Consider the following 15,563-nt stretch of genomic DNA (forward strand, 5'->3'; position numbering starts at 1 on the left):
ATGATTGAATTTTTACGACCCTGTCTGTCTAAATGTCGGTCAAATGTAACGTCTGGTCACACGCAAAGTGAACGGGGAGGGTGAACGGACTCAAAGGACACCGAGAGAGTTATAGGTCAGGTTGGGGCAGGTTGACTGAATTCTTCTGATGCTTGCCCCCCCCTCCCAGGTTCAAAACTGGTCAAATCAATGGCGACCTGCTCATCTACCACGTCCTGCTGACGCTGAAGCCTTACTACGCCAAACCGTACGAGATCGTGGTTGACCTAACCCACGTCGGGCCCAGCAATCGCTTCAAAACCGACTTCCTGTCCAAGTGGTTCGTTGTCTTCCCGGGCTTCGCCTACGAGAATGTGGCCGCCGTCTACGTCTACAACTGCAACTCGTGGGTGCGAGAGTACACCAAGTATCACGAGCGTCTGCTCACCGGCCTCAAGGGAAGCAAGAAGCTGCTCTTCATCGACTCGCCGGCGCGACTGGCTGAGCACGTCGAGCCCGACCAGCAGAAGCTGCCCGCCGCCACCCTGGCCTTGGAGGAAGATCTCAAGGTGTTCCACAATGCCCTCAAGCTGGCCCACAAGGACACAAAGGTCTCCATTAAGGTGAGAGTGAGGACTAAGGCTGCACTAACATTTACATATATAGCAGATGCTTTTGTCGGAAGTGTGTCTTTGCCAGCATGATCGTTTGCAATGTCCAGTTTGTTTCACTGGTACGTCAACTAGTCATAACTGCAGTTAAGCTGAGCTTCCGGTGAATGAACAGGTACTACTGTAACCATTTTTGCCCAAGACTGCGGCATGCGACATTTTATTTGGCACACTGGGTCAGACATGTGGTGCAATATATGTACGTCTGGAATATGCAGCGCACTGTATAAGATTTTTATGTTTACTGGTACATCTAGTAACAATCAACAGAATTAAACATCAGCAGTCAATACCAATGGCCCTCAGATGGAGACACTCTAGCCCGTGCAGGGACGATTCTAGGATAAGATGGGGGGACATATTAAGGACCATCCTTATCATTAGCCAGTGATATGTTTTGAATAAATGAGTGACAGGGGAGAGGGCAGTCCAGAGGCCAATCAGCTTATGGCTGGGGCCAGTGCCCCTGTGGCCCCGCCCCTGCATATACCCCTGAACCAGTGGGTTAGAGTTGTAGTCTGGACTTTGATAATGAAGGGTTCCATTTCCCTTTACTTTAAATACTTTATTTCAGCACTGTATCTTAACCTTAATATGAATGGCAAAGCTGTAAGAACATGCATTACATCTGCAGCTCTTAAAGTGCAGCATGGTTTTTTTTCTTGTGACTTTTGTCAAGCAAACAGACATGGTCTGATGATGTTGGGTTGCTGCCCGACTGCTCCTTGTTCTTGTTTGCCGTGTCGCAGGTGGGTTCTACAGCGGTCCAGGTGACCTCGGCGGAACGCACCCGGGTGCTGGGCCAGTCCGTCTTCCTCAACGACATCTACTACGCGTCCGAGGTGGAGGAGATCTGCCTGGTGGATGAGAACCAGTTCACGCTGACCATCGCCAACCAGGGCACGCCGCTCACATTCATGCACCAGGAGTGCGAGGCCATCGTCCAGTCGATCATCCACATCCGCACGCGCTGGGAGCTCTCGCAGCCCGACTCTATCCCTCAGCATACCAAAATCCGGCCCAAGGATGTGCCCGGCACCCTGCTCAACATCGCCCTGCTCAATCTGGGCAGCTCCGACCCAAGCCTGAGGTCAGCCACCTTCTGGGCCTCCATGTCCTCAGCTTACTGCTCGAGTGTTGAGGGTCGGCATGGCAATCAACAGTCAGGAGCATTGGTCACCAGCCCTGCTGCTGGAGATCTACCACCCTGCAGCCCTCATTTAACAAACCTGATACAGATAATGCGCCCCTTCATGTTTCTCCTTGCAGTTTACCTAGCTCCATGAAAATGTAGCCTCACCATTAAGACTTTAAGGTCCTGTGGGTGGGGCTGTTTCTATCTGTAGACTACTGGCAGATGTCAGATTTTTAGCCAGGCCTGCCCTGTGTTTTAGACTTTGAGTTTTATGTAAAGCCTCCCCCTGTAGATGCTGTTGCACCATGGTTCTGGATGAGCAATGTTTTGTGTCACTGCGTACCTGTATATGGATGGTATGGCAAAGCCCCCTTTACTTGACTCTGACTTTGACTCGGACTTGTCGTGACTCGTCGCAGGTCTGCAGCCTACAACCTGCTCTGTGCCCTGACCTGCACCTTCAACTTGAAGATCGAGGGCCAGCTGCTGGAGACGTCGGGGCTGTGCATCCCCGCCAACAACACGCTCTTCATCGTCTCCATCAGCAAGACGTTGGCGGCTAACGAGCCCCACCTCACTCTGGAGTTCCTGGAGGAGTGCATCTCTGGCTTCAGCAAGTCCAGTCAGTATACCGCTTAGGTCTTCCGCTCTGTACTCGTCTGCGACAACGTCCATATTGACTTCAAATGAATCGAATCCCCGGTCTTGTTCAAAATAGTTAACCCAAAACACTCATAAACAGATATAGCATCATGTTTTAAATAAGACACTAAACAAAAGCATCTCTGTGTAATGGTTAAAATTAGTGCCTCGTTAGCTAATGTGGTGCACTTCACGTGGGGCTAAGAAGGCCTGGAGGAAGGAGACATGAAATGTAGTGATTCTTCACTCCGTTTCTGCTCTCTTCCCGAGACTTCCTGGGTGCGATGGCTGACCCTGTGCGCCCCCTGCAGGTATAGAGCTGAAACACCTGTGTCTGGAGTACATGACGCCCTGGCTGCTGAACCTGGTGCGCTTCTGCAAGCACAACGACGACGCCAAGCGACAGCGGGTGACGGCCATCTTGGATAAGCTCATCACCATGACCATCAACGAGAAGCAGATGTACCCTTCCATCCAGGCCAAAATTTGGGGCAGCCTGGGGCAGGTGGGTCCAGAGTCTGGTCCTCCTCCATGTTATCACAGTAGATCGAAAGCCTGGCAGAAGCATTTTTTCCACTCTATGGTGCCCTTGAGCTTAATTTGTCTCTTGCTTAGCTGTTGAATGGGAAGTGAAATTTCGTATTGTAACACCAATGCGGATCGGCAACTGCTTGCGTGTCCCGGGGGGGTCCAGATGTGCGCAGTGAAGGTGCTTTTAGGTGTCTGCACGTAGACCTAAAAAAGTGAGATGAAACTGCCAGAAAGTCCCTTTCTGTACTCTTTCTGCTTTTTACTTTTTTTGAGAAAATTGAAAGTATACTAAAAGCATATGACCTCCTCCCCCCCCCCCCCCCCCCCTAAAGATAACAGACCTCCTGGATGTGGTGCTAGACAGCTTCATCAAAACTAGCGCCACTGGAGGCCTGGGGTCCGTCAAGGCCGAGGTGATGGCCGACACAGCGGTGGCGCTGGCTTCCGGCAACGTCAAGCTGGTGTCCAGCAAGGTGAGCCCGAGCCTTTGAGGAACTTTCTGGAAAAGCCAGTTACCCGTTGGCCAAAGGTCGCACAGGCTGAAGTCGGTTGCCTGTCCTCGGGTTTGTTGCTCTCCCTCTGCTGCCCCACAGACGGGCCCAGTTTGGCGAGTAGCGGGTAGGTTACGCCGGAGTGGCAGTCATGTGACTGGGGCTTGGAGGTAGTCTGCATGAAACGTCACACTGGTCACTGCGTTCTTTATTTCTAAATGCTTCGGGGAGGTTGGTGCAACACCAGCTGAAGTGTGCAGTGCCAATGGGTGGGGGGAGGGGCGGTACCTGTGGCTGGTCAGGAACAAGAAACTCCTTTGTGTGGTCCTCACAGACCTACTGTCTACACAGGGAAGCACGGCAAATATTTTCTTTTTTAATTTAATGCATGTTTTTAGCAAAGCTTCCTTCAGTATTTGCTCTTGTGGTGTGTGTCTGATCTTGCCGAAAGAACAAAAGCATCAGGCCGAAACATGCCCTATCAGAGACATGCTCCGCGTTTATATATAGATGTTTGGTGTCAGTAGAACGTGCTGGATAAGATTAAAAAAAAAAAAAGCAAGCGAACGATACCACAGACAGCACTTTGGTCTGTTATATTTATATGTCTGCTCACTTTTTTTTCTTATATGGTTGACAGTTGTGTTGAAACCTGAACATGCACTGCAGGGTGGAATTATTATGTTTGCCGGTTGCTGGACTTTTCGCTGGCTGCTGATGTCTGGCGTGTTCCACCTCTGACCCGAATGACCTCTGAACTCGCAGGTGATCAGTCGGATGTGCAAGATCATCGACAAGACCTGCCTGTCGCCCACGCCGACGCTGGTGCAGCACCTGATGTGGGATGACATCGCCATCCTGGCGCGCTATATGCTCATGCTCTCCTTCCACAACTCGCTGGACGTGGCCACGCACCTGCCCTACCTCTTCCACGTGGTCACCCTGCTGGTGGCTACGGGCCCCCTCTCGCTGCGCGCCTCCACCCACGGCCTGGTCATCAACATCATCCACTCACTCTGTACCTGCTCACAGCTCAACTTCAGCGGTGAGGCTGTGCTCTCTGTATGCATGGGTTGGCATGCATATTTTTGTCTCTCCCCATCTCCCTTTGACTAGCCCTCCCTCTCTCTCTGTCTGTCTGTCTGTCTGTCTGTCTGTCTGTCTGTCTGTCTGTCTGTCTCTCTCTCTCCCTCTGTGCCCCTTCTCTTTCTGCCCTCCATCTCTCTCTCTGACTGGCCCCCCTCCCTCTCGCTCTCCCTTACTCTGTGGGTGCCCGCCCATGATCCCCTCTGTCTCTCTCTCTGTATATCTGTGCACCGTTGCCACCGTGTGCCCCCCTGCCACGCGGCCCCCTCTCTGCGTGGCTGACTGTCTGTGTGCGTATGAAGAGCAGCCGTGAGAAACGCCTTGATCTCTCCTCTGACTTTGGCCGGTTCTGCGTTCCGTCTCCTATGTCCCTCCATAGAGGAAACCAAGCAGGTTCTGCGCCTGAGTCTGACCGAGTTCTCGCTGCCCAAGTTCTACCTGCTCTTCGGCATCAGCAAGGTGAAGTCGGCTGCTGTCATCGCCTTCCGCTCCAGCTACCGCGACCGCTCCTTCTCCCCCGGCTCCTACGAACGGGAGACCTTCGCCCTGTCGTCCCTGGAGACAGTCACCGAGGCCCTGCTGGAGATCATGGAGGTTTGGAGTTTGCTGAAGCGTCGGGCAGAAATAGGCTTCCGGAGAACTTTCTGGAACATGGTGGCATTTAAATGAGCTCTCTCATAGTTGACTTCACACACACACAAAACACCCTGAACCCAGAATTTTATTTTCTTTGCCTGTGACTTGTTTCCTCTGTGTTCTGTATCAAATGAGGTTCCCCTTGCCTGACTGGCAAAATTGTTTTCCATCCCATTTTGCTCTGTGTGTCTGTAGGAGAGAGAGAATATGGCTGATATTTTTTTTCCCCTCTCCAGGCCTGTATGAGGGACATTCCTTCGTGCAAGTGGCTTGACCAGTGGACGGAGCTTGCACAAAAGTGAGTCCTTGCTGCTCCTCTTGTGATGCCACACAGCAGCGTGAAAATGGCCTCTGTCACGTTAATATATTGTCCCCATTTACATTTGCCCGCAGCTTGTGATTGACTGGATTGATTGTCCCATTCATCCTGTCATTCGATATAAGGAGTAGCACATGTGGAGCCCTGTAGGGGGCGTGCCGTTTTAACACAGGTCCCTTCTTTCTGGTTGCCTGCGCAGGTTTGCGTTCCAGTACAACCCGTCGCTGCAGCCGAGGGCCCTGGTGGTGTTTGGCTGCATCAGCAAGCGCGTGTCGCACGGGCAGATCAAGCAGATCATCCGCATCCTGAGCAAGGCCAGCCCCCTGCTCAGCATCGACCGCGTGCGTATTCACCCAAAACATGGCACCACTCGCTCCTGCCACTACAGCCACGCCAGCTTCCTTTTGTATGTGACCGTTCTAGTTTTGGATGGTCACCCAACTTGGGTAGCAGCTGCTGAAATTCATGCTAATCCGGCTATAAGCTGGAATAGAAACAGGAAGTGACATCAAGAGAGGAAATTGATACAGGAAATGACGTCGTACAGAGCAAAAAAAAAGAAAGCATCAGTTTTACAAAGTACGGTTCTGTCGTCATGGTGGTTATATCTTTGTGTATCCATTCCTGTTCCCTGGATGGCTACAGTCTGCTTTAGTGGCTTTATGAACTTCACCAGCCAGTGGGTGTGACTGTGAGCGCCCCCTGCTGCCATCCTGGGCTGTTTTTACCAGCTTTAACCTTAAACGTCGCTCTGCGCCGGTTCCAGTGGCCCGCGCAACCTGATGAGCCGACCCGTTTTCTCCGCAGGGCCTGGAGAGCTGTCTGAAGGGGCCGGATAATTACAACAGTCAGGTTCTGATAGAGGCTACAGTCATAGCGCTGACCAAACTGCAGCCCCTTCTCAGTAAGGTAATGCACCCCCAATGTTTACTGTGTCTTTCTGTACTCGCCGGTAGGTTTTCATCTGGCCGTTGTGAACATCTCGACCTCGAAGCCCCCCCCCCCGGATGTGTTCACGGACCCCGACACCAATAATATATCTTTATGGCCATCGCTAATAATTGGGCTCCCTGGCAAAATGTCACCTTGGGCCCCCACCTGGGTTAGCGCTTCCAGTCTGTAGTGTATCTGCCAGGGTGCCCGTGCCTTCTTGATGCTGCTGACCGTAGACATCAGGGTTGGGGCCATTCCGGAATGCATTGATCGATTCCAGTCCAAATCAGGAAATGGAACTGGAGCTGGGATTGGGAAAAAAAACTACAGGGAACAGAATTGGAGTTGAATTTGAATTTCAGGGAGAGTTAAGTTCCAACTCCAGTTCCATTTCCTGATTTGGACTGGAATTGATCAATGCGTTCCGGAATGGCCCCAACCCTGGTAGACGTCATAGGGACCCAGCAGAGTTGACAGCATTCCAATCAGGCTCTGCTTGTCTAGAGATACTGAAATAAACTTGAAAAAAATAAATGGCTCAGTTGAGAAAATAAGCAGGATGGTCGACAGTAACGGGCCGACCCGAATCTGAGGGATCGTTGGTGAATTCATCTGCCCTGTAATTAGCTGTAGTGTGTGTGTGTGTGTGTGTGTGTGTGTGTGTGTGTGTGTGTGTGTGTGTGTGTGTGTGTGTGTGTGTGTGTGTGTGTGTGTGTGTGTGTGTGTGTGTGTGTGTGTGTGTGTGTGTGTGTGATTCCCATCCCGGTCTCACCCACACCTGTCCCCAGGACTCCCCCATGCACAAGGCCCTGTTCTGGGTGGCTGTGGCCGTACTGCAGCTAGATGAGGTGAATCTGTACTCGGCCGGGACGGCACTGCTGGAGCAGAACCTGCAGACCCTGGACAACCTGCGGGTCTTCAACGACAAGGTACACACACACACGTTTGTGTTCGTATCTTTGTGGGGACTCCTCCATTCATTTCTATGGGCAAAACCCTAATCCCAACAATGACGACCTTAACTGCAACCCAGCCCTGACCTTAACCATAAGTAGCCAAACAAAATACAAGACTTTTGCCATTTGTCTGAGTACAGACAAATAGTCAGAGATATTTATAAAATTGACATTTATATTGTGGGCACCTGAAAAATGTGTTTTAAATATACTCACATTGCGGTAAATGCAAAGCCACTCGGGCGCGCGTCAGACACAGGTCATGGGGGACGCAGGTCTTACATTTTATACCTTTTATTTATTTATAATACGTGTTTAGCGACGCGCAGTCGAGACAGGAGGCTCAGCCAGCGCCCCGAGCAATTGAGGTTAGGGGCCTCGCAGCAGATTCACTCTGCTGACGACGGGATTTGAACCAGCGACCTTACAGCCACAGGCACAGCGTCCTAACCTGCAGAATCACACAGCGGCGAGGGGCTGCAGCTGCACAGAATCATGCACGGCACGCAGATGCATGCCGATGCATGCAGATGGACTCGTAAGCGTGAGGTCATTCTCAGCGGGGTCGAATCCTGAGACTCCATAGGAGCTGCACCCTCAAGCCGTCAGTCAGATGTAGTGAAAACCCCAGCGACACTCGATCCTACTCATTCACCATGCTCTTTATTGAGTGATGTTGAAACTGATGACGATTGTGGCTGAGTTCTCAGGTTTGTATTTCACTGCAGGGTACAGTTTTGACTGTATACCCTCGCACGCAACAAATAAAACTTTGAATCGCTTGCAGAAAATAATATATCATTTGCTCATGATTGTCATCGTTCTAGGGTCAAGGGAGGGTTGAGTCACATCGGTGACGTCCTGGTGTGTCCCCTTGACAACAGAGCTGGGAATTTTAACGTAGCATTTGGGAGACGTGATCTAGCCAATACGCTTGTTTACTTGGCCAAGATTCCAAAAAATCACTCGTTCATTAATCTGTCCATCGATCTGGTTTTTATTTGCCCCGAAGTCCTGCTCAGATTTTGATGGATGGATGGTTTGGTTTGGGTTGGGTTGGTTTGGGTTGGGTTGGGTTGATCTGACCTTTTTCCGGTTACATGTCCTCTGGGACTCTGACACATACAGGAGCTCCTGTGCCCTGGTGGCTGTACACATTATGGCCTGAAACGAGGATGGGGGGGGAATAAATATAGATATACAATGGCAGGATTTACAGTAATGACACCAATCATGCGAGAGCAGGAAATGTCCTTCCGGTACCAGTGGAGCAGTGAAGCGTTTCTGCTTTAACTGCAAATAGATCATTTAAATGTTTTTTTTTTTTTAAATCAACTGTTAAATCATGTCAGGTAACATATCAGTATGCATTTGCCGTTCAGGGTTTTTTTCTTCCTATACCTGCTGCAGATACCCAGATGGTAGGGTGTCCGTTTTTAAGACCAGACGTTAACTGCTGAGCCAGGAACTTGGCGTCTAACTGGCCGTCTCCTCTCTGATGCATGTCCGGATGCGTAGCAATGGAAAACATGCATCCCCGGGGTAAATTACGTGTCTCAGTGCTCCCTCCTGCCCCACAGAGCCCAGAGGAGGTCTTCATGGAGATCCGAAAGCCTCTGGAATGGCACTGCAAACAGATGGACCATTTTGTGGGCCTCAACTTCAACTCTAACTTCAATTTTGCACTAGTGGGACACCTGCTGAAAGGTGAGAGAGGGAGGAGAGGGCGGTCTCATGTCTGAAGTGTGTGTGTGTGTGTGTGTGTGTGTGGGGGGGGGGGGGTGTTTCTGTGTGGGTGTCCCACCTGTAGAATTTTGGAGGGGGGGTTCCTATTACTAATCTGGAAATCCCCATGACGGTCGCTTTTCCCATATCGTGGAGTTGACCGCGCTATCGCCCATGTGCCCCAACTTTACGTGCCGCTTGCAGGTTACCGCCACCCGTCCCCGACCACAGTGGCGCGGACCGTACGCATCCTCCACGTGCTGCTGGCCCTGGTGGGGAAGCACCTGAACTGTGACAAGTTTGAGGTGAACACACAGAGCGTGGCCTACCTTGCGGGTGAGTGGCGGCGGGCCTGGGGGACTACAGATCCATTAGCTGCAGTAACGGCGCCCTCTGGTGGTGGTGCTTCTTCTAGCTGTCAGCAAGCTCAGTTCTGCTAGACTTTAATAATAACTGTATTTGACTCTCCCTGCCGGCCCCTGGAGGATGGGCTCCCCCTTTGAGTCTGGTCCCTCCCAAGGTTTCTTCCTTCTGGGGAGTTTTTCCTTGCCACTGTCGCCTATGGCTTACTCACTGGGGGCTTTGGGTGGGGATGCTGTAAAGCGCTTTGGGACAATGTCATGTTGTGATAATGCGCTATACAAAAATAAATTTGTTGTTGTTGTTGTAATTCAGCGGTCAACTTTTTGTTTTTGTCAGCTTACCCACAATGTGTTTTTTTTTTTTTTATAACCAGCTGAGCTTGATCGCTGTTTAAACATTGCTAAAGATGTATTGTTAACCATTTTTAAAATGTATGTAGAGATGCTGATTCTCTTTCTTAAAACGTCTTGGGGGCGGCTTGTATGTTCTTTTTTGTTTGTTTGTTTTTTTTGTCATTGCTGGCTGGCTTTCCTCCTGAGCTCCATATCGCCCCCCCCCCCCCGTCTGACAGCTCTGCTCACCGTCTCGGAGGAAGTACGCAGCCGCTGCAGCCTGAAGCACAGGAAGTCGTTGTTGCTTTCGGAGGTTGCCATGGAGAATGTTCCCATGGATACGTACTCGGTGCCCCGGAGCGACTCTGCCTGCAGGTGAGCTCATCTCTCCCCCAGTGGGGTTTTTTCCGCTTTTTTTTTTTCTCGGTGTTGTGGCGGCAGCAGTAACGAATCAGCAGGGCTGATTAATGATCTTTTTTCTAGCATAATATTAACCGCGCCCCCCCCACCAACAGTAATGCAGATGTTCTTTTTTAAACAAAACACACTCACAGCTCCCTACTCCTACCCAAAAACTGGAATAAGCAAGATGAAGGAACCGTCCTCATGCAGAAATTAAACCTCGCCATGGATTTCACTCTAAGTGCTTTATACCTGGGGTGGTCGTGGTGGCCCCATGAGAAGCACTGCTGTCTCCCACCGGCAGTGTAGGGTGTTTGAATCCCACCTCCGCTCTCTTTGTGGAGTTCCCGTGTTCTCCTCGTGCAGTGGTTTTCTCTCGCAGTCCAAAGCCATGCAGTTAGGCTAAGTAACCTTCCTAAATTGCCCGTAGTGTGTGATTGCATGTGCGAACGCATTGCCCTTTGATACATCCCATCCATGGTGTCTCCTTGCCATGTGCCCTGTTACGCTTCCAGTAGCCATGGCCATTATTAAATAGTGGCGGATGGATAGATGGATGACTGCTGATCCTATAGTCCAGACCTCATCCTTTTCCCGCCTCTTCTCCCAGGACCCTCCGGGAGAGCCAGCTGTGGGCATCTCCAAAGGTGTCGGACCGCTACCTGGCTGCCAGCTACCCCACCATGGGCCAGATCAGTCCCCGCACTCGCAAGTCGATGAGCCTGGACATGGGGCAGCCTTCACAGGCTAACACCAAGAAGCTGCTAGGTGAGGCCCCACCTGACCACACCATCTGCTGGAGCTTTAGTTCCAGGGTCGGCCTGGCATTCAGCCCATGCTTCATCGCGGTTCCGGCAGCTTCTTCGCTATGAACTCGTACCCTTCTGACCACACGTTTACTCCCTGTCAGCACCAACTGAGGTTTGAGGTTCAAGGCTTGTTCATCTCGGTCCCCCTACCTGATGGTGGTGCACAATACCCAACACCGCGCCCTTTGTGTTTCAGGCACGAGGAAGAGCTTCGACCACTTAATATCTGACACTAAGGCCCCGAAACGGCCGGAGATGGAGTCCGGGGTCACCACGCCCCCCAAGATGAGAAGGGTGGCTGAGAATGACTACGAAATAGGTGAGTGGTCTTGTTGGTCACCTGTTCATGGATCACCTGTACATCAAGGGCGCCCTGACCTTCGACTCCCATCCCACCCTTTATAGAGACCCAAAGAATAGCCAACCCCCAACACCCCCACCTGCGCAAGGTGTCTGTGTCGGAGTCCAATGTGCTGTTGGACGAGGAGGTGCTGACAGACCCCAAGATCCAGGCGCTACTTCTCACAGTCCTGGTGAGAGAGGCGACCATGGTCTGCCCCCCCATCCGCCGGCTCTGCTGGTCTCTCGTTCTCCCTTCCGTGGTTCCGTTAGCATTCAGGCTCATGCACGTACCCTCTAGCTGTTCCGATGCTTTTATAAAACCTGGATTATGTCCCATTAAATCCTTCATGAGCAATGTCTACCTCTTCATCTGCTTTATGCAACTAGCTGGTGGAAGGTGAACTTCTTGTAGGTCATCTGAGTTCCCTTTCTCTTCCAGGCCACCCTGGTGAAATACACTACGGACGAGTTTGACCAGCGGATCCTGTATGAGTATCTGGCCGAGGCTAGTGTCGTCTTCCCGAAGGTCTTTCCTGTTGTGTAAGTGTCTCTGCGGAAAATCCGACAGATACGAGTGAACACGTAATCCGACAATGGATACAGGAAAGTCAAAGGTCAGCTACCGATAAGCAGTAGATGTTTGACTTGCGTGTTCCCCCCCCCCCCAGCCACAACCTCCTAGACTCGAAGATCAGCACCCTCCTGTCGCTATGTCAGGACCCCAACCTGCTAAACCCCATCCACGGCATTGTGCAGAGCGTGGTATACCACGAGGAGTCCCCCCCCCAGTACCAGCCGTCCTACCTGCAGAGTAAAGCCCGCCGCCTTAGATGCAGACACAGTCCATGTCTGACATTCATGATGCCTTACGATTGTCATTCATCTGCCAATTGTAAATTTCCAAAACTCGCTCAGTCCGCGGGAAACGTTTTAGAGAGAATCTCTACGGACTTAGTGAGATTCGTAAATCTAACGAAAATTCTTCCCAATACTGTAACATATGAGGACGCCTCATCATCTCATCTCAATTACAAAAAATGGGCTGAGGTTGCAAATTTACTCTTCAATTGATGATGAGGATACCATCCTCATCATCATCATCATCATCATCATCATGGTGCATGGCTGAACACACCCAGGGACTGAATCTTTGTGTTCCCTGGAGTGTCACTGAGATGTCCAGTTACCTAGAATATACTCTGACGATTCTCTCTCTCTCTCTCTCTCTCTCTCAGGCTTTGGTTTCAATGGACTGTGGAGGTTTGCTGGACCATTCTCAAAGGTAACCTTTTATTATGTTTTTTATTTCTTATTCCTTTGTAGTGTATAATGTTCACTAGTCTGAGTTACTAGCAGACAAACTATGACAGAGCGACCCCACAGTTTGTGGCAGTTGTGATGACGCTTATGGTGTTTGAAACGTCGCCTTACTTTCATCCATCTGACAGACCATGCAGTCCGACAGCCTCGCATTTGAATAAATAAAAGTGTAACCATTCTGTCCTAATGCTCAGTGCAAGTCGATGGAGCCGTGCATTCAGGCCTGTCGGCTATCAACAAAGGAGTTGGTCAGACTATATGTCCCCCCCCCCACCCCCATGACAGCAAACCCAGATCCCGGACTATGCAGAGCTGATCGTGAAGTTCCTGGACGCTCTGATCGACACCTACCTGCCGGGGGTGGATGAGGACACCAGCGAGGAGTCTCTGCGGACGCCCACTTCTCCCTACCCGCCGCCCGTCCAGAGCCAGCTCAGCATCACTGCTAACCTCAACCTCTCCAACTCCATGACCTCGCTGGCCACCTCCCAGCATTCCCCGGGTGAGCTGGCGTGTGCCGCCTCCTTCCGCCTCTCGGCCCTGCGGCTCCAGGGTCACGCGCTCACCGCACACTGCCTCACATCTACCTCACACTGCCTCACATCTACCTCACACTGCCTCACATCTACCTCACACTGCCTCACATCTACCTCACATCTACCTCACACTGCCTCACATCTACCTCACACTGCCTCACACTGCCTCACATCTACCTCACATCGGCCCAATTTTGGTGAAATAACTGCCAAATCTCCAGTTCACAAATATGCCACAGGTAGTAAGCCCCCCCCCCAGCTAATAAGTTAACACCCCCCAGCATAAGCCTGTACCTTTACCAGACAACTCAGTGCAGCTCTTCATCATGGGAAATATGCTTAGCTTACAAGAAGAAACCCGTGAGCGATTGTGAAGTAGAGACTAGTTGTCGGTTTCACTTTAAAGCACTGCAGGTGTGACCTCAGGCTGAGTCGCTATCAAACCACATCCCCCTAGTGGCAGGTTTTTTTCAGTCACTGCGCTGGTGTGTTGAGAAATGCATGATCTCTGTATTCGCTTCATTCAGGCTTAGGGCACCACGTGTATGTACGTGTGTGTATGTATATATATATGTAACGAGCCTAAATTTATATGTACGCCTGCATGTTTATATGCGCACGCACGAAGACAGAAACCTCTCTCTGCTGTGAACCTCTTTCTCTATTGTGCTGTTTGTTGCCATAAATACATTTCAGTACCCTTTCACTGAACCATCCTTCCCATTTTCTGTTTGTTTTCAACATGCCTGCCTGTGCCGGGCATGTAGTTTATAGACGCTCCCCGACTTTGTCCCATATGAGGTCCTCCGAAGTGGTTCAGCCAAGAATTCCTGGTACAAATAAGAGCTATAGAGCTGTACTGGGCAACTAATGTCCAAGCCTATAGTTTATAAAAGTGGTAACTCTTCACTTTATTTTTTCCCTGTTTTGTTACTGTAATTCTTTAAGTTTTGCACTCTGCCTGTGATAACATTATCAAGGAAAGGAAGTCTGTTACTGATACCTATCTAGGCTGTGTAAATAAGAATGTATTAGCCGATATCATTTTTTTCCCTAATTTTGTCGTGCCCAGTGATTTGAATTTTATATTAATTCATAGTTTCCTCCATAGTTTTAGTCCTTAGACTTTCTTTACTGCTGCATTCTCATAGTTTTTCTTTTCTGTTTAGTTCATTTCGTTCTCTCCCATGTTAGCTCAGGTTGTTTTTTTTTCCTTTTGGTTGCCATGGCTACTCATCGCTGTTTCTTTTCTGCTCTCTCGCCTGTGAAGCCTCACTGTCTTGCTCTAAGTCAGCCGTTTTCACGTCGCCCCTCGTCAGCCCAGGTACTACGACCCAGAAACGCACCCCCCCCCCCCCCCCCCCGAACCACCCCGTCCCACATCCCATCATGCTCTGCGATGCCTTGCACAGCGCGCCCTGACGCTTGAAGCGTACAGCTGTAGGTGTAGCCTGGGCAGCTCTGAAGCTCTCCAAGCACGTGATCTCCTCCAGAAATGTGCGATAATGTCTCGCTTCTGGCCGCGGTGCTGTTTTTCACCTTTGAGCGGCTCATGGCTAGGTCCTGGGGCTATCTGTGCAGGAGCTGCAGATTTTGTATGTGCACGGTTACATAGCAGTTTGGAAGATGCAGATGCAGATGCCCCTGAACGGTTTGATCTGCTCTTGTAATGAGCTTTAATGTATATATCAGAAGGGCTTTTACAATGAGATGGAGAAATAAGGACAGCATGAAAAGTTGAAATTAAAAGTTCGCTGTTAGGCACTTGCTCCCCCTAGTGGTGATCGTGCGTCTCATCACCAGGCAAGGCACTGCTTGCTTTTACCATTAAACCTGCTTTGAAAATTACAGCCACTTAACCTGACTAGATATATAAGGATTATTTCAAATGTAGCTTTGAAATAATTGTGAATAAGTAATATTAACAGTATTAACAGTTTAGTGCTTAAAAATCAGCGATTTAACTGATTTTTTTTTTTTAGTATGTACTCACGTTGCTCCTGAAACGCAAGATGGCGTGACGACCTCTGATCCGGAGTTCGGTGTGAATTTACGCGGACCACCTCTTCCTGTTTCCGTCCCCCCTTAGGTATCGACAAGGAGAACGTGGAGCTCTCCCCCACAACGGGCCACGCCAACAGCGGGCGCACGCGCCACGGGTCGGCCAGCCAGGTGCAGAAACAGCGCAGTGCTGGCAGCTTCAAGAGGCCCAGTATCAAGAAGATTGTGTGAGGGGGGGGGGGGACTCCGCCGGGTCTCAGGTCTCCGGCCTAACGCACCAGTCGTCAGGCTGTGCTGCCTCCCTCACTCTTCTTCTCCACTTCTCCTCCTCGTCAGCCACCACCCCCCCCCCCC

General features: G+C 50.7%; 1 protein-coding gene across 6 annotated transcripts in view; it reads left to right on the forward strand.

The window, feature by feature from the left end:
• Window positions 1–15,563, forward strand: part of nf1a (neurofibromin 1a) — a 71,300-nt gene extending 55,737 nt beyond the window's left edge. For 3 of the 6 annotated variants that reach the window (XM_072701375.1, XM_072701374.1, XM_072701376.1), the window contains 24 exons: window positions 170–602; window positions 1,400–1,740; window positions 2,205–2,407; window positions 2,739–2,932; window positions 3,291–3,431; window positions 4,215–4,494; window positions 4,915–5,129; window positions 5,408–5,469; window positions 5,690–5,831; window positions 6,298–6,399; window positions 7,212–7,352; window positions 8,960–9,086; window positions 9,309–9,440; window positions 10,039–10,174; window positions 10,812–10,969; window positions 11,207–11,329; window positions 11,416–11,543; window positions 11,792–11,892; window positions 12,021–12,163; window positions 12,588–12,634; window positions 12,958–13,174; window positions 13,976–14,041; window positions 14,479–14,532; window positions 15,298–15,563. In XM_072701375.1, coding sequence (XP_072557476.1) covers window positions 170–602; window positions 1,400–1,740; window positions 2,205–2,407; window positions 2,739–2,932; window positions 3,291–3,431; window positions 4,215–4,494; window positions 4,915–5,129; window positions 5,408–5,469; window positions 5,690–5,831; window positions 6,298–6,399; window positions 7,212–7,352; window positions 8,960–9,086; window positions 9,309–9,440; window positions 10,039–10,174; window positions 10,812–10,969; window positions 11,207–11,329; window positions 11,416–11,543; window positions 11,792–11,892; window positions 12,021–12,163; window positions 12,588–12,634; window positions 12,958–13,174; window positions 13,976–14,041; window positions 14,479–14,532; window positions 15,298–15,440 — 3,829 coding nt within the window. In that variant the 3' untranslated portion in view covers window positions 15,441–15,563. Of the gene's footprint in view, window positions 1–169; window positions 603–1,399; window positions 1,741–2,204; window positions 2,408–2,738; window positions 2,933–3,290; window positions 3,432–4,214; window positions 4,495–4,914; window positions 5,130–5,407; window positions 5,470–5,689; window positions 5,832–6,297; window positions 6,400–7,211; window positions 7,353–8,959; window positions 9,087–9,308; window positions 9,441–10,038; window positions 10,175–10,811; window positions 10,970–11,206; window positions 11,330–11,415; window positions 11,544–11,791; window positions 11,893–12,020; window positions 12,164–12,587; window positions 12,635–12,957; window positions 13,175–13,975; window positions 14,107–14,478; window positions 14,533–15,297 lie in introns of all 6 variants that reach the window. The other 3 variants (XM_072701377.1, XM_072701378.1, XR_011983287.1) reach the window with 2 other exon arrangements.

This window comes from Paramormyrops kingsleyae, chromosome 17, assembly GCF_048594095.1.
Source record: "Paramormyrops kingsleyae isolate MSU_618 chromosome 17, PKINGS_0.4, whole genome shotgun sequence".
In the NCBI taxonomy this organism is placed as follows: Eukaryota; Metazoa; Chordata; class Actinopteri; order Osteoglossiformes; family Mormyridae; genus Paramormyrops; species Paramormyrops kingsleyae.